At 49.1% G+C, this 18682-nt stretch overlaps 1 protein-coding gene across 4 annotated transcripts in view; it reads left to right on the forward strand.

Annotated features, from left to right (window-relative positions):
• baiap2a (BAR/IMD domain containing adaptor protein 2a) overlaps window positions 1-18682 on the forward strand; it is a 66648-nt gene that overhangs the window by 6659 nt on the left and 41307 nt on the right. For all 4 annotated transcript variants that reach the window (XM_062531940.1, XM_062531938.1, XM_062531937.1 and 1 more), the window contains exon 2: window positions 14808-14883. In XM_062531940.1, coding sequence (XP_062387924.1) covers window positions 14808-14883 — 76 coding nt within the window. The remainder of the gene's footprint in view (window positions 1-14807; window positions 14884-18682) is intronic.

Below are 18682 nucleotides of genomic sequence, written 5' to 3' on the forward strand. Positions count from 1 at the left end.
TGGGTGCTAGGGCGGTCCTACACTGTGTGTGTGTGCGTGCGTGCGTGCGCGTAATAGAGTTTTGTTACTACTTCTAAGTTTCTCAGCATGAAAAGTTGCATTTTACTCCTGATCAACTTTTAATTAATTCCGCTATTATTTTTCTTTTTTTTCTTTTTTAAAATCTACATTGCTTCTTGACATTTTATAATGATGACAAAATGCTAATCTGGTTCTGTAATGAAACAAGACTTGATATGTTATTGCCTGTTCATTACATCATTGCAGTGTGACCTCAGTGATTGTGCAGCAGTGGGTTTCTAGAGTCTACTGTATAACTCTGGTGTAGAAGGGAGCTCAGACTTGGGGAGCCTGCAGTGACAGTGCCAGACCTCGTTCTTCATCATCTCTTCATCATCTAATGGGAGTCATCTGCTACGTTAGTTTAATGTTTTTTTTATATTTAGATTGTACTTAATGGTATGAAAGATTAGAAGGACCACTCCCCATCCCTCTCTCTGATTGGCTATAGTCACTACTTTGAGAGTGAGCTTTCAAGCGCTGAACCATTGAGCCAGGACATGGTTCGAGCACCATAGTGTGTTAAATATTGCAGATCTACTTAATGGATCGTTATGGACTAATGAGGTGTGCAAAGCATTTGTATGCTAATCCGAGGAGGCATGATGGTTTATGACTGCAGTAAACACATAAGAGGTGAGCGCACCATTGTTGCACTGACGAGCGGTTGCACAGGCGTCCACCAGCACTGGCTCCCCCTTGAGCCTCATTACACCTCAGAGAGTAGCAGAGCTGTGGAGACTAGTGGTGGGGGAAAAAATCGATTCTGTTCAGTATCGCGATATTTTGTGAATGCAATTATATCGATACTAGTAGCTCAAAGTATCGCAATACTTAATTATAGAATTTAATGATCTATTTTACCTTTATTTGAGTCCCCAAGGGGAATTTCAAGATATTACACTCACAAGGTGGCGCTTGTTGTGGCGTTTTATTGTGCATTCAACGGCAATTTCAAATAAAAATGGCTTCACAATCACAACCTGTTATAGACGACCCTCCATCACTTTGAAAGTGTGGGTGTATTTCGGTTTTCAACAAAAAGCAAATAGTAAGGACCTTGATATGCACCACGCCATGACAAAGTGAGTTGAACAGTGTTATTTTCCTTATTTTTTGTAATGCCTTTGAATAATATGAGAGACATGAATAGCAATATATCGCAGAATCGAATCGCAATACTTGTTGTATCGCAATATGTTTAGAATCGCAATAATATCGAATTTTGGCCCAAATATCGCAATAGTATCGAATTGTCATTCTTTTGCCAATTCCCACCCCTAGTGGAGACACACACACACACACACACACACACACACACACACACACAGCTGTACACACAGATACCCCTACAAAAGCAATAACACACACACGGACATAGCCGCACACACAGATTCCCCTGCAAAGGCAGTAACGCAGACATGCACACATGCACACATGCACACATGCGAACACAATGAAGCCAAACGGCATTTGTTCCTTTCCCTAACCATTTCCTCATAGCAGAAGACAGATATTTGGTAAGGCTGCCAATACCCATCTTTTTTTTTTCTTTTTTTCTCAAAGCTCAACCTCTCGCTGCTCAGATCATTATACCCTGCAGTTCTTTCCACAGGGTCCTCCCTCTCCCCTCTCCCCCCTCCCCCCTCCCCCTTCCTCTGTGAGCAGAGCCCTGGGCTGGGCCTGCGTCCGGCCCCCCGATCGGCGTGTCCTGCTGATGTGATTAAGACAGGTCAGGGGGAGGGAGAGGCACAGGCAGCGTGCTCGTCATTATCCCGATACAGTTGCTCAACCCCGGCGCATTCCTCTCTGATTAACTCATATTAGCGGAGTGAAGACGCGCACAGAAACATGCTCGCTCTCTCTCTCTCTCTCTCTTTCTCTCTCTCTCTCTCTCTCTCTCTCTCTCTCTCTCTCTCTCCATCCTCCAGCCCACCTCCCATATCACCCCCTCCTCAATCCCATACTCTCTACCGTTGGCCCACATGACGCCCGAGTGGTGTGTGAGCGTGTGTGTAAGCGTGAGTATGTGTGTGAGTGAGTGAGTGTGAGTGTGTGTGTGTGCATGTATGTGTGTGCGCATGTGGGGGTTCTCCGCCACACTGATTTGGGGAAGGATTCGTGATCATAAATAAGATTTATGTCACAGCTTGTGAGGCCCAGATGGTTTTAGAGCTGTGATTTTTGGTGCTAAGTGTGGATCATGTTCAATTTGTCTGGCTTTAGCTTTTTGAGCAACATGGGGATGTGTTTTTTTTATGGGGGGGGGGATTGTTGGAGATGAGAGACTGTGTTAGAAGGAAGGAGGGAATCAGAGAAAGTGAGAGGAGAAAGAGAGAGAGAGAGAGAGTGTGTGTGTGTGTGTGTGTGTGTGTGTGTGAGTGAGAGAGAGAATGAGGGGGAAAGAATCTGACCGAGGGAGGGAGCAGTCGAGGGCAGTCAGCGGGCACTGAAGGTGAGGGTAATGTCTTAGAAATCTTTTGGCCCAGGGCCGGCCAGTGGTCAGTGAGAAGCCCTCAGCTTTGGCTCTCGCTGACGCTGAGCACGCAGTGGCCTGCTTCCTCTGGAGCGCAGAACGGGCGACGCTTTCCCCCTTAACTCAAGTGGACTCCTGCGAAACGCCTTCGCCGACAGGAAGACAACCCACCGCTGCTCGTGCATGTGCTGACCTCCCTATCTGACCACTCTCCGGGCCATCAGCCGGACCCTGTTACATAATCAGTGCCGCTCGGAGCTCTCGGTGGCAAAGTCCAAGACTAAACACACTGCGCTCCTCAGCTCCGTTATAATGTCCTGTTATCCTATCCTGTTTAAACTCTGCTGCAAACACAGCAGAGGCTAAACCAATCCTTCATTTTTCTCCATTACTTTCTCGCTATGTCATTGAAGTTTCACCCTCCCTCCCCCCCAAAGAGTTAGGAATAACCCAGCTCTCTCTCTCTCTCCCTCTCCTCTCTGCTCTCTCTCTCTCTTTTTCTCTTTTTCTCTCTCACGCTCTCTCTCTCTCTCTCTCTTTCTCCCTCGCTCTTTCGCTCTCTCTCTCTTTCTTGATGTCACTATGTGCCTCCTGGCCCCCTAGTCCAATTAGTTCTGACAATTAGGGTGGCAGATGTAGCACATGAGAACTGGGATGGTAAAATTAGCAACAGTGACCAAACAGGGAAAAGAAACCACTTCCAGTCTCTTCCTTCCTCCCTTCCCTTCCCTCCTAACGCACGCCCGTCTCACTCTACTGGCTGTGTGTTCCTCCGCCAGTTAAGTCCTTTAAGTGGGCTTAGGTCTGTTAACTAGGCACGCTAGCAGGCTCTCTCTCATACACACACAAGCACACATGCAAACAAACACACACAAACACACACACACGCACATGGTCAGACTGGAACATTCATGAAATAAGCATGTAAAGGAATAACTGCCCTTAATTGGCTTGGTATGCACTGGTGCGGTTCGTGCTGCCTACACGTTTCTTGAACCTAGTGACTGTCTCAACATGCTCAGATATTGTTGTTCTTTTCTCCCTTAAGTATTATGATAATCACATTCATTATGAGTGAGAGAGAGGGACAGAGAGAGAGAGAGAGAGAGAGAGAGAGAGCAGAGGGAGGGGTAGAGAGAGGGAGCAGATGGAAGGAGAAAAATAAAAAAAGAGAATAAGAGGGCAAAGGAAGGGGAAGAATATGCTGACAGTAAGTAAGCTCATCAGTGATCCCTTCACCGATGCAATGCCATTAATCTTTAATCACACAGTGGCGGTGATATGGAGTGCAGCAGACGCCATTGGATGCTCATGCTAGACTTCCCTCGCTTATGTTTGCGAGAGGCTTCACTGCATGTTCCAATGGCATATAGGACATTTATGGCAATCACTGGTTGAGATTGATTAACCTCCCTGACCTTAGAAATGGCCTTTCAGATGGGGAGGGGGAGAAGCTCTCTGTCCATTAGCTGCATGAGTTACTTGGAAGTGGAAGCTCGTATCCACACACACACACACACACACACACAAGCACAGAAGTACACAAACACACAAACACACATACACACACAAGCACATAGACATTGAACAAGCACACACACACGCTCACACGTTCAGAAGAAGCATTTGGATTCCTGGATTCACCCCAGACTTGAGGCGTTGTGTATGAGTGTGCATGCAAGTTTATTTGAGACTGTGTGTGTGTGTGTGTGTGTGTGTGTGTGTGTGTGTGTGTGTGTGTGTGTGTGTGTGTGTGTAGGTGAGGTAGGTTGTAAGGACTGTATGATTGTCTGATTCGTAATGTTTTCACCATACTCAATCTAGAGTGTCGGCCAGAACACTGCTTAAGGCCGGGATGTGTACTGAAGTGCAGGAATGCAGAGACGGAGGCAGGATGAAGAATGATGCCACTTGTATTCAAATCAGAGATAATGCAGAATACATACATGTGTACGTGTGGTTCTGAAAATAAAGAAAAATAAATAATAAATATATGCTATTTGGAGTAATGTTACATGCTTCACTTAATGCTATCTGAACAAGCCAGTAACTTACTGTATAAACAGGCTATATACACCATAAGCTACAGGCAGCCAATACCATACTTATAATTGTAAAATGCAGATAGACCACTCTTACAACATTAGCATGAATATAAACATACTCAATAAACTGCACGCATAATAATAATCAAATCCACCGTGCAAACCAAAGACAAAGTTCGTTGGTAATCTTAGCTTCCCAAGACAGGCTAGCAACAAGGTAAACGTGAATAGCTAACATTCATTCTCTCGTTCGTATGAACACTAAACTTCATTCAAAACGAAACAGCTTGCTAATTAACAAGTTGTATTACACTTACTTTGTTCATCAACGCACAACTCCACAAACTGTATTCCGTAGTGGGATAACAATATCATTAACCGCGATATTAACATTCATCACTTGAATGAACAATGTGCGTTCTCACATTTGCAACGTCAATTGGTAATGACGTAGTCGCTACTCGACATCAAATTAAAGGACCCGGAATTACAACTGAAACTAAGAATACTGCATACATGAACCAAGTAAGTTAAGAGTCCAGAGCCTTTTGTACAGCCGCCCCCAAATGTATATGGTACATTTGCACCAAACAAAAGGCAACACTGTACTAATCTAAGCATTCTTAAGGAGGCTGGCTGTCATCTTCAGCCGGAAGAGCAGGAAGGATTACCAGCCGGGCAACAGGTCGGGTGTATGTTCTATCCTTGACTTTCACGTCTGCAGACCGGATGCGACCATCCAGGCTGGGATGAACCTTGACGATGCGCCCAGTAGGCCACAAGGCCCTAGGGAGCTGGGGGTCCACGATCATTGCCACAGAGCCCTCCGTGACATCAGCTGGAGATGACTGCCACTTCTGCCGGGATTGCAATCCAGGTAAGTAGAGTCGAATAAAGCGAGCCCAAAAGTGGTCGGCAAGCACTTGTGCATGCTTCCACCGGCGGCGGCTGAGGAGCTCATCCTTGGAGTAGACGACTTGCGGCAGGGATCCATCCCGCCGCCCCATCAACAGGCAGTTAGGAGTCACGGGGTCCGGATCGCTGACATCGGATGGAACGTAGCCCAATGGTTTGGAGTTCAGGATCCCTTCCACTTCGATGAGCACTGTGCGAAGAACCTCTTCCTGTAAGGGCTGAGCACCAACTGTTGTATACAGTGCGGTCTTCACGGATCGGATCTCACGCTCCCACACGCCTCCGAAGTGAGGAGCGGCAGGAGGATTGAAGTGGAACTGGATTTTATGCGGAGCCAGGAGCAGCTGAAGTTCAGAGGACATGGCGGCAAACGCCTCACGCAACTCTCTTTCACCACCTTTAAAGTTGGTCCCCTGGTCTGAATAAAGCTCAGCAGGTGTTCCCCTCCTGGAGATAAACCTACGGAGGGCCATTAGGAAGGAGTCAGCGTCGATCGAAGTCAAGACGTCTAGGTGCACAGCCCTGACGGTGAGGCATTTAAATATTATTCCCCACCTCTTCTCTAAGCGCCTTCCCACCTTGACTTCAAATGGCCCAAAGCAGTCGATACCCGTAGAGTGAAAGACAGGCTTGAAGAGACGGAGACGGGCCACAGGTAAGTCTGCCATTCTGGGTACGGAAGGCTTCGCTTTCCAACGACGACATTCCGTACAGGATCTTTGGAAGCGACGTACCGCTTCTCGGCCTCGCAGAATCCAATAGGTGCGCCTAATTTCGGCGAAGACACGTTCGGGACCTGGGTGTCTCAGTCGGCTGTCGAAGTCCTGTATAAGCAGACGTGTTACTGGATGTGAGGGGTCTAGTACCAAAGGATGCAGACTGGTGTAGGCTAAATCTGCAGAGCGACGAAGACGACCACCAACCCTGATGAGCTCTCCAGTCTCGTCAAGCTCTGGGGACAAGTTTAGAAGCCGGCTGCTGCGTTGAACTGGCTTCCCTGTCTTAAGGAGACGGAATTCATCTGGGAAACTGTCGCGCTGGGCCCTCCTTAGAAGAAGTGCCTCGGCCTGGCGATAATCCTCTGCATTCAAGCAGCAATCCTTTGCAGCCGCCCCATGCAGCTCCTGGGCAGTGGCCTGTAGCAGTTCCTTCCAGGTGTTATAATTGTACAGATCCGCTTGAATGTCCGGTGTCGAGGTCACCCCACAGAAAGTCGTCTGACGCAGCTCAGTAGGGTCTGGGAGATCTCCCGATGTAGGATCTGCGGGCCACTGATCTGGATCCATGAGCAAAAAGGGGGGCCCTTGACTCCATCGGTTAGGTCTTGCCAGTTCTAGCAGTGTTTTGCCACGAGTTATATCGTCAGCGGAGTTCTGGGCAGAGTCGACGTATCGCCATGTGTGGTGCGGGGTTAGTTCTTGGATCTCCGCTACGCGAGTGCCAACGAAGACCTTGAAACGGCAAGATTCTGATCGCAGCCACGTCAGCACTGTTGTAGAGTCGGTCCACATGACTATCTTCTCAATCTCTAAGGTAAGCTCATCCTCAAGAAGCTTAGAGAGTTGAGCTCCAGTAAGAGCGCCACACAGCTCCAGCCGAGGCATAGAGTTCAGACGTCTTGGTGCTACTCTCGAACGCGCCATTACAAATGCCAGTTGCACTTGGCCATCACTTCCCACCGTTCTGAGGTAGGCCACTGCCCCATAGGCTTGCTCAGAGGCATCACAAAATATGTGAAGCTCTCTTCTGCTCACTGAGGCAGCCACATCCTTAGGTAAGTATGGTCTAGGGAGACGGACTTGAGGGAGGAACTGCAGCTCTTCCTCCCAGTCTCTCCACTGCTGAATGAGATCTGGTGGTAGTTGGGGATCGTCCCAACCTCTGTGCTTGTCCCACAGGCATCTCACCAACATCTTTGCCCTTGTGGTGTAAGGCAGGATAAAGCCTAGGGGGTCGTATTGGCTGGCAAGCACTTTGTAGATGTTACGCATGGTAAGTTCGCCATAGTGCACTGGGCGGCATTTGTACCCTAGCATGTCGGTGGAGAAGTGCCAGCTGAGACCTAGTGTTGACTCCGGACTGTCTGTCTTGTCTTGCGCAAGCCAGAGTTCAGCGCTGTTGGACCTGAGATCTTCAGGGAGGTGACTAATGACATCAGGTTCATTGCTGGCCCACTGACGGAGCACAAATCCAGCTGAAGATAGGAGGGCTATTAGCTTGTCCACTAGGCCTCTCGCCGCGGTGGTGGTTGGGAGACTCTGAAGGCAATTATCGACATAAAAACATCTCTCCACAGACGTTCTCACTTCATCTTCCGGCTGGCTGTTTTCCCTTGTGTGGTGCTGTAAGGCGAATGTAGCACAGCATGGGCTACACGTGGTGCCGAAAGGGAGTACCTGCCATTCATACACTGCAGCGGGCTCAGTTTGGCACAGATCACGCCACACAAAGCGCAGGAGAGGACGGTCTTCAGGAAGTAAGAGAACTTGGTGGAACATGCTCTTTATGTCTCCACTCACAGCTACCTCATGCTCACGGAATCTGAGGAGGACACCCAGTAGTGATGCTCCCAGGGTCGGCCCAGGTAGGAGGTACTCATTTAGGTTCTGACCTCGATGCTGGTATGAGCAGTTGAATACCAAGCGGTGTTTGCCATTATGGCTAACTAGGTGGTGGGGAATGTACCATGCCTCATCTCCTCTATTCAACTCTGATGGATCTAACTTAGTGACAGACCCAGCCTGAATCAGCTTCTCAATCTCTGCGCGGTATACTTTAGCCTTCTCTGGATCTCTCTGGAGTCTTCTCTCTACTGCACGCAGACTAGACATGACTGCATCGGAACTGGCTTGAAGGCATGGCATATCTTTGTGGCGTAGCAAAGGGGTAGCATAGCGCAATATGCCATCCACCTCCACCCGGGTTGTCTTGTCTTCTAGCAGGCTGAGTGCGAAGTTATCTTGCTTTGAGCGTGTCACTACTTTGCTGCTCCTGAGGGGTATGATGTCAGCCTGCCAGAGTTTCTCAACATGTTTCATCAGCTCGCTCACCTGAGGCGGGACAGAGGTTACCAAGCACTGCTGCGGGCTGGTCAAATGGCAGATGACACTTGAGGGGCCTTGTAGTGTCCAGCCTAACCTGGTGTGGATAGCAGCTGGGCCACCTGGGGGCCCCAGGCGTACAGGCTCAGTAGGCGTGATGAGGTGTGGGTGGTCACTGCCTATAAGCAGCAGCGGTCGAATCTTCTTGAAAGGCTGGAGGGGTAACCCGGACAGATGATTATACTTCTTCTGGAGTGATTCTAACGGGTAGGTGTGATCAGCAAGATCAATGCGAGTGGATGTGAAGGCATTGGTGATGTGATACCGAGTCTTTGGCCTACCCCTGGGTGAAATGGCAAAGGATACACAGGTGCCACGGAGCGTTTGCACATCCTGTCTGATGGTGCGTAAGGGCAGGGTTTCGGGAGTGCCTTGGAGACCTAACTTCTGAGTGGCGGTCGGCAGCAACATCGTTCTCTCAGACCCGTCATCTAGCACCGCATATGTATCAAGTGTGCGGTCACCATAGTAGAGGAAAACAGGGACAACTTTTAGCAGGACCCTACTGCCTGCTGTGGATCGGTCGAGGTATAACACCCCTGTTGCGTTTACATCAGCATCCTGAGATTCCACTGATCGTGTTGGTCCTCTCTGTTGCCCGGTGTTAACGTCGTGAAGAACTTGTAGATGACGACCTTGGCACAGGTTACACAGCTTTTTCAAGTTGCACTGCGCTGCGAGGTGTGAGCGGGCGCAGCGCCAGCACCTTTTATTGGCCTTTATCCACTCAGCTACCTGGTCTTTGTTGAGCTTGCTGATGGCCAAACATTGGCTTAGGTGGTGCTCTCGGTTATCACAGAAGGCACAGTAGGGCGATGGCTTGACTTTGGTTGGGGAGTTAGTTGAAGGTTCTACTGCCTCCGGTGTGTTGTCGGATCCATGCAGCACTGTGACGGAGCGTTTTCCAGAGCGTGTGTCAGGCTTTAGGCTGTTCTGATTGTCTCTCGCCCCACTGGAAGATAGCTGGCTGTCAAAGTCTTGGCACCAAGACTCATACTTCAGCCAGGTGGCTAGGTGATTAAGCGTGTATCTGTTCTCAGACTGACTGAACATGCACCTGCGGAAGTCAGCTCGTTGCTCTGGCGGTAACTTGCTGAGTAGACGGGCGATGTGAGAGCCACACTGCAGCTCCACCTCTCCATCAGGGCCCAGCGTCTTCAACATCCCCACCAATGACTGAATTTGAAGTGAGAATTTATCAAAGGCAGCTAAGTCCCCACGTTTGATGTCAGGTGAGTCCATTACTGTGGCGATTCTCTTGAGGGCTAACTGATGTGGCTGTCCAAACCTTTCGTTCAGGGCCATCATGGTGTCTGTAAAGGGTGTCTGGGAGTGGATATAGGCATCAGCTATCATTCTGGCCTCCTCCAGCTTTAGGTGGTCTATTAAGACTTGGTACTTGAACAGTTCGGTGCTGTCAAGGGGCAACAAGTTCTCTAGAGCGATCTTGAGATGAGCAAACTCACCCGGGTCTCGATGAGAGAGGTTAGGGATGGTAGGACGGGGGCCACGGTAGGCTGTATCCAAGCTGGTGCTCTGATACGATGGCCTCGAGTACACTGGTGACTTGTAGAGTGGGCGCTGAGGAGGTGGCGGATGTTGGGTTGGCCGAGAGCCAAAGGCACGAGGGTTTGAAGGCACCTCATAGGGTGTGGAGGTAAACTTTGGTGGAGGCGGAGCCAAACCTGACCAGGCAGGCCGCTGTGGCTGTGAAACAGCAGGGGTGTGGTTGCCTTTATTATAGTTAGCCATAAAGGGCCCATGGGTTGAGGCTGCTGGTAGCGATTGGCCTTGTGATGACTGCTTCCGCTTGGCTGCTAATGTCTCATTCTTTAGGACTTGAAGTTCACTCATTAGCCTGTTGATGCTCTCAAGGACAAGTTGATTGCTTGCGGATGATAAATCATCACCTCTCCCAAACCGTGGTGGCAGCCATGCGTTTCCCTCATCATCACTATTATTGCTAGCTGGATCTGAAATATTGTCATGCACCTCTTTTGTTGACTGATCACACGCAGTGTTCGCCCGCAGTGGCAAGTCAGCGCGTGTAGCTCTTAATTCTTCAAGGTCTGCTGCCAAGCGCTGGTAGGACTGCTGCAGCAGGAGCTTCTCATGCTGGATTTTCTCTAACTCCGTTCTGAAGACTGTGGCTTGGGCAGTTGTATGATGCGGTGCATGACAAGGAGTAAGATGATCACGTAACCTCTCCTGTTCTCCGTCTTGATGTAGCTGGGGGGCTAGCTGCTCCTCCTCACTGTGTAACAGGCGTCTAGCTGTGTAACACGAGTTTGGTTTATGGAGGACAGCATCCCTGCTCAGCTGTGGGCTTAGTGGAATTGAATATAGGGAGGTGAGGGTGGTCTTCTTGGCCGGTCCCTCCGAGTGAGTCATCCCTTCCCTTTCATGTCCGCGCCAGTGAGAGCCAAGGCCATTGAAATCAACTTCATAGTCTTCATAACGGGGAGGGGGGCGTGTGCAGCGTCGGGGGCGCGCACCATAGGCTTCATAATCTTGAACATCCATCTCGAACTAGGTTGAGTGCGATGTATGTCCGGTTCGAAGGACCATTAATGTAGGTGAGGTAGGTTGTAAGGACTGTATGATTGTCTGATTCGTAATGTTTTCACCATACTCAATCTAGAGTGTCGGCCAGAACACTGCTTAAGGCCGGGATGTGTACTGAAGTGCAGGAATGCAGAGACGGAGGCAGGATGAAGAATGATGCCACTTGTATTCAAATCAGAGATAATGCAGAATACATACATGTGTACGTGTGGTTCTGAAAATAAAGAAAAATAAATAATAAATATATGCTATTTGGAGTAATGTTACATGCTTCACTTAATGCTATCTGAACAAGCCAGTAACTTACTGTATAAACAGGCTATATACACCATAAGCTACAGGCAGCCAATACCATACTTATAATTGTAAAATGCAGATAGACCACTCTTACAACATTAGCATGAATATAAACATACTCAATAAACTGCACGCATAATAATAATCAAATCCACCGTGCAAACCAAAGACAAAGTTCGTTGGTAATCTTAGCTTCCCAAGACAGGCTAGCAACAAGGTAAACGTGAATAGCTAACATTCATTCTCTCGTTCGTATGAACACTAAACTTCATTCAAAACGAAACAGCTTGCTAATTAACAAGTTGTATTACACTTACTTTGTTCATCAACGCACAACTCCACAAACTGTATTCCGTAGTGGGATAACAATATCATTAACCGCGATATTAACATTCATCACTTGAATGAACAATGTGCGTTCTCACATTTGCAACGTCAATTGGTAATGACGTAGTCGCTACTCGACATCAAATTAAAGGACCCGGAATTACAACTGAAACTAAGAATACTGCATACATGAACCAAGTAAGTTAAGAGTCCAGAGCCTTTTGTACAGTGTGTGTGTGTGTGTGTGTGTGTGTGTGTGTGTGTGTGTGTGTGTGTGTGTGTGTGTGTGTGTGTGTGTGTGTGTGTGTGTGTGTGTGTGTGTGTGTGTGTGTGTGTGTGTGTGTGTGTGTGTGTGTGTGTGTGTGTGTGTGTGTGTGTGTGTGTGTGGCTCCGCTGCCTCCCACTGCTGGCTGTGGGGCCCTGGGCTCCTGCCTGCTCTGGTTGTAGGAGTCCTGCCACCGCAGCTCGGTCCTGGGCTTGGGCGTTCGTTACATAAGCCTCCCACCTCCACAGAACACGGCTCCCCGCTCTGTGCATTCAGCGCATGTGTGCCACTCTCTCTGTGTGTGTGTTTGTGTGTGTGTGTAGAACAGAAAGACTTTATGTGTGTGTGTGGAACAGAAAGACTTTATGTGTGTGTGTGTGTGTGTGGAATAGAAAGACTTTGTGTGTGTGTGTGCGTTTGTGTGGTGGAAGGGTTTTCTGTACTGATCTTCCTCAACAAGGCAAACCCATGCTACTTTTATTATGTAAGACAAGAGAGAGATTGAGAGAGAAGTGGCATACAGACAGCGACAGAGATGAGGAGAGCTGTAGATACAGATTGAGATGAAGACCGCGAAGACACCCCCCCCCCCTCCCCACACTCACACACACACACACACACACACACTACACTACTCAGCCTCCAGTTGATTCTTCCCAAGTCCCCCGTTTGTGATTTCAGCAATCAGCGCTGCGTTGTGTGTTTGCGTGCACGTCTTAATGAGTGTTCTAGTCTTTGTGTGGAGTCGCATGTGCTGCCTTCATCCCTCTGATGGATGGATGCCAAGGGGAAGAAAAATGATGTGGTGTGTGTGTGTGTGTGTTTGTGAGTGAGTGAGTGTGAGTGATTTTGTGTGAGTGATTGATTGTGTGTGTGTGTGTGTGTGTGTGTGTGTGTGTGTGTGTGTGTGTTTAAAGCAGTGATGTTCTCTCTTCGGTGTGATCAGTGTGAGCTCTTCAAAGCCCCCTCTCTTCCTACTGCACATTAGTTGGATGACTTCATTCTCCATCTCTTCCCTCTCTTTTCTCTCGCTCTCTCCTCTTGTTTTACTTTTCGTCTACTTTACTGTCTAACTATTTTCCACTCTTTCCTTCTTTCTATTCCTCTCTCTCTCTCTCTCTCTCTCTCTCTCTCTCTCTCTCTCTCTCTCTCTCTCTCTCTGATGCTGCTTCCTAGACTCCTTATCTCTGTCCCCCATCAGGGCCAGACCCACTTTCGGCTGTGCTGCAGAAACTTTGGCAGCGCGGGAAGGTGACCTTTGATTCTGGCCTATTAATGTCAGTGGGACGACCAGCCCTATCCCCCCCCCCCCCCCTCCCCTCCCCTCCCCTTTTTTTATTCCTCACTGCTCAATGTCTGGCTGGGACAAACAGCTGATTCACTCCCAACCATGCTTTTTCATTTCCCACTTTCTAGGGAGAGTGCTGAAAGCAAAATTGTCAGTGTGCTTGTGTTGCTTTTGCATCAACTTACTATTTTCTTGTTCAATGTCGTGCTGTTCTTTGCAGTGCGCATAGCAATACAGTTTCTATGTGTGGGTTGGAGGAGGGTGGGGAGATGGAGGATGGGGAGATGGAGGAGGGTTGTGAGATGCGCATGTCATGTCTCTTCAGGACAATACTTCCCCTGTGGACTCAAGCCACCGATGAGGTAGAGGTCAAAACAGCCCAGGCCAGACAGAGCGTGTAGAGCAAAAGGCGATGCTAGTGTGTGTGTGTGTGTGTGTGCGTGTGTGTGCGCGCACGCGCTCGGGCTTTGGTGGTGGCCAGGCTTGTGCTGCTGTTTTTTCGGGGGAGTTTATTAACCCCGGGCCCTTGGCTGGTTGGAGCCGCTCTAATTGGAGTGGAAGCTGCAGGGAGAATGGAAGGAGGCTGGGCTGTTATGACAGGTGTCTGCTCCATTTACTGTCTCCCAACACAAGACCGTGAGCTTGCACAGCGCACTCTCCCAAATGCATTTATTTCCGTTCAATTTGGACTCCGTGGACAAGGAGATGATTTCAGGAAGTGGAATTTAGCTTGGATAGGGATTTGCTGAATCTTCCTGAATGCACATTGTCCGTTTCCCACATGCATGGGGAAATTTGCGGCGATCTGGGGGGTGACCCACTGGGACTTATAAATGTCCCCTGTACCAGTGAATGGAGGCTGTGCTTACAATTCTATGCACAGCCATCAAAGTCTGACGCAAAATCCGCTATCTCCGAAACACACATTGTGTGGTGTGTGTGTGTGTGTGTGTGTGTGTGTGTGTGTGCACAATGCCTGTGCATTTGAAATGGCGTTTGTGCAGGAGAGAATGCGAGGGGAAGAAATCTAATGTGTTTGTGTGTGTGATTGTGTGTGTGTGTGTGTGTGTGTGTGTGTGTGCACAATGCCTGTGCATTTGAAATGGCGTTTGTGCAGGAGAGAATGCGAGGGGAAGAAATCTAATGTGTTTGTGTGTGTGATTATGTCTGTTTGCGTGTGTGTTGAGGGTGGGGGTGAGGGGGAATGATGTTTTTTTCTTGTGTGTGCGTGTGTGTGTGTGTGATAGAGATTCAGTGTATGGGAGAGCAGGAGTATGTGTGTGTGTGTGTGTGTGTGTGTGTGTGTTTAGTCTGTTTAATGTATGTAAGTCTTCATGTGTCTTCGCAATATACAAATGTTTCCTTCGGCATGACAGACAGACAGCTGATCCCCACCTCTCTCTCTCTCTTTGTCGTTCTCTCTCTCTCTCTCTCTCTCTCTCTCTCTCTCTCTCTCTCTCTGTTGCAGAACATCATGGAGCAGTTCAACCCCTGCTTGCGAAACTTCGTTGCCATGGGGAAGAACTACGAGAAGTCCCTCTCCAGTAAGAGCATTTCTCTTTTTTTTCCCTCTCGCTCTGTCTCCTTTCTCTCACTCTGTCTCTCTCTCTCTCTCTCTCTCTCTCTCTCTCTCTCTCATGTCTTCTCCTCTCTTCTCTTCTCCTCTCTTCTCCTCTCTTCTCTTCTCCTCTCTTCTCTCTTCTCTTCCCTCTGTCCTCATTTTTCAGCAGTTCCAGGCAGACAGCCAAACCCTCCAGCTTCCTTTGTGCCGCTCCATTTTGCGTAAAAGTAAAAAGACAATATTTTATCACGCAGAGCGACGCGTTCGATAGCCTCCACCGCCGCCCAGGCCCTTATCGCCCCCCCCCCCCCCCCCCCCCCCAGCAGGACTCTGCCGCAGCGCAGGCATCTCCACTGCCCAGGGTCCGAACACAAGCGAGAGCCCCCCCCCCCCCCCCCGATAAGTAGATCTGCCCATGCAGATAGAACGGCTCCCAGCCCTCTTTTTGTTGATTGGCGAGGGACACAACTAATCACAGCCAAGATAAACAGCTAGGAGGGATCTCTTTCTCTCTCTCAATCTCTCTCTCTCTCGCTCCCTCTCTCTCTCTCTGGTTTAATGGTTGTTTTTTGGTTTGTTGGTTTATTTGTTTTTGCTATATGCGGGAGGGGTCGGGTGAGTTTTTAATATGGGCTGGTTTTATTGCTACTTGGTTTCCTTTTGATTGTTATTAAAGGAACTTTCTCTCTTTCTCTCTCTCTCTCTCTCTCTCTCTGTCTCTCTCTGTCTCTGTCTCTGTCTCTGTCTCTGTCTCTGTCTCTGTCTCTGTCTCTGTCTCTGTCTCTGTCTCTCTCTCTCTCTCTCTCTCTCTCTCTCTCTCTCTCTCTCTCTGTCTCTCTCTTTCTGAGCTTTGTCTCTGGGCTTCACTCTTGGGTAGGCTTAAGATGGCCAGGCAGCTATGCAACCCAACAGCAGTGGCAGGAAAGATCACCTGTGCTAACATCCAGAGGTGGCTTTTAGCCCCCCCGCCCCACACACACACACCTCACCCACCCCCCTTTGTAGAGCTAGAGGGTGAGATCTCAGCATCAAAGCCCTGGGAGAGCAGTGGCTGGCAGTTTGCTGATTAGGGTGAATATAATAACACAAAGTGGCAGATACCCAAAAGGAGCCCTTTGATCTAAATGGAGCGCTATTGTTTGGTGCGGCTTTAGCTTTAGCTTTAGCTTTTGGCCAGATTGTCAGTGGACGGTAAGAGGCTCTGCTCTGCTCTCCTCTGGTCTGGTGAGGGACTCTGGAGGACTGGAGCTGCAGGGGGCCATCTGCTCCCCCCCCCCACACACACACTTCCACTACTGTAATACACCAGAGATATGAAGTAAGGAGGACCGGTGGAAGATGAGGGGAGGAAGCGATCGGCGTGATAAAACAAATGGTTCATGTCTTCACCAGCTGATGTGTGTGAATGGGTTAAGGGGGTGGGTAGATGAAAGGGGGAGTGAGGGGGGGTGAGTCAAGGACACTGCAGGCTCTTGGCTTTGGGGCATCTGTCCTCAACCTGAGCTCCAAATCCTCTTTACAGTCACAGCCACCAGTCTAGCCCCCACCTCATCCCAGGCCCCCTCACCCCACTCTGGGCTCTTGTCTGGGGGAACTCACTCCCCCCCACCATCCACCTCTACAGTATATCCCCAGCTAATCTGAATAACAGCCCTTACACAAACACACACACACACACACACACACACACACACACACACACACACACACAGATACTTCTCAGTGTGTAGGAGGAGCACACACTAAATCTGAGGGCATATTGGAAAACCTCCTCTCCCAATTTTAGCATGGAGACTCTGAGCCACAGATGCAGTTGTGTTCTGGCACGGACTCTGCCCCGCTGTCACTGGTGCAGAGGTTATCGAACGTGCCATCCAGGACTGGGCTTAAAGGGATAGTTCGGATTTTAAGACACGAAGTTGTATGGGTTCCCTGTCAGTAACGTAGTGCATCAGCACTGACTTACCCCCGACAGCGTCCTGTGAGCCGAGATCCAGCCGGTTTTAGATCGTTTTTGATGCTGAAGAAAGTAGTCCGGCAAGTTTCTGGGGTCACGAAAGTAAAGTGTTTTTCTTCTCAAAACCATATGCGTTCAACAGAGTGATATATTTGCACCACAAAAACGTTGTCCAGGAAAAATTCAAACCTCGTTATCACTTACTTATTTTTCGCGATTCCTATCACTGCGCGCTACTGACAGCTGGACAACGTTTTTGTGGTGCAAATATATCACTCTGTTGAACGCATATGGTTTTGAGAAGAAAAACACTTTACTTTCGTGACCCCAGAAACTTGCTGAAGAAAATAGTCCGGCATCAAAAACGATCAAAAACCGGCTGGATCTCGGCTCACAGGACGCTGTCGGGGGTAAGTCAGTGCTGATGCACTACGTTGCTGACAGGGAACCCATACAACTTTGTGTCTTAAAATCCGAACTATCCCTTTAAGCCCATCTTCCAGTGGCGTAGTGAGTGCCTGAGAGAATGAAAGAAGAGAAAGAGGGGGAGTGAGAGAGAGAAAGGGAAAGAGAGAGATGGAGGTAGGAAGAGCGAGATGCGATGGGAAACAGATCAGTCTCACCTCGTGGGCATCCGTGGGCACCGGCCCCATCTGTCTGACAGATTTCTGCATAATTCATTTGCAAATCAGACCTGAATAATCGCTCAGCGGGGAGCTGTAAACGAGCCGCAGGTCGAGCCAACTTGGTGCAGCGCAGCAACTTTTTTTTTTTTATCTATGCCACATCTGCCAGCCTCCAAATGAATTGTTTTGTTTCACTTTTGCGCCGCGGCCTCTTCTTATCTTCTCCTGTGTCAAACACGCCAATCGCGCCCATCTGCCTCGGCTCGTCTCGCCAACTCGGTTCTGCAGAGGAGGTGGGCACCCACGAGTAGGGCCTGCAGGTACAGTTCAGCTCAGTTCAAGTTTACGGTCGTATGTATTCAGAACACAACGAAATACCTGAGCTGTGGCTGTCTCGGCCGTACAGGTGACAGGTGTTCTCCAGGTTCAGAACTCGCTTCCTCTGGATCCAGGTCGTATATGGTTTTGAACAGATGACTGAGGATCATGATCATTAGCATTATCTTCAACTTAGACCAGAATGCTAAACAAGTATTATATCTTTTTTTTCAAACGACTGAGGGATATCACAGATCATTTATGCAGATGAAACCACTTGTCAAAACGCAGTAGCAGCTGTCAAGCAGAAGAAATGGCAAAGTCACAGTGACATCAGTAGTAGGCTACTCCTTGTGTTTCTCCCAGTTCCTCCACTCTCCCCTCAATCACTTGAACTTGGCTGATATCCGTCTGCTCACGTCCCTCCAGCTCATTAGCGACTCTCCAGCGCTAATGCACCGCTACCTGCACCACCCTCTGTGTCTGATCAGTGGACTCGCCGACCTGCCGTCTAGACTGGTTAACGCTCTTAATGGGGTAGCTGTCCGAGCGGGCAGCGGCGTTCCGGCGCCAGTGTTAGCTTAGCGGAGCTCTAGTGTAGCCATGATAGCGTCTGGCTAAGTGAGGGTGGTGAGATGCCACAGCAGCCAGACAAACTAGTGATTAGGTGTTCCCAAACGGCAGCAAACAGACCAGCGTGGAGGTGTGTGTGTGTGTGTGTGAGCGTGAGCGAAGGAGACAGGGAGTATTGATGGTAATTTTCCTAGTGCCACAGTTATCTGGAGACTCAGGATGATAGTCCGTCAGGAAACAGGCTTTATTCTTTCAGTGATATGCATCAAGGGAGAGACACGAGATTCACCAGTATCTCTACACACACA

The sequence above is a fragment of the Sardina pilchardus genome, chromosome 3 (assembly GCF_963854185.1).
Source record: "Sardina pilchardus chromosome 3, fSarPil1.1, whole genome shotgun sequence".
Classification (NCBI taxonomy): Eukaryota; Metazoa; Chordata; class Actinopteri; order Clupeiformes; family Clupeidae; genus Sardina; species Sardina pilchardus.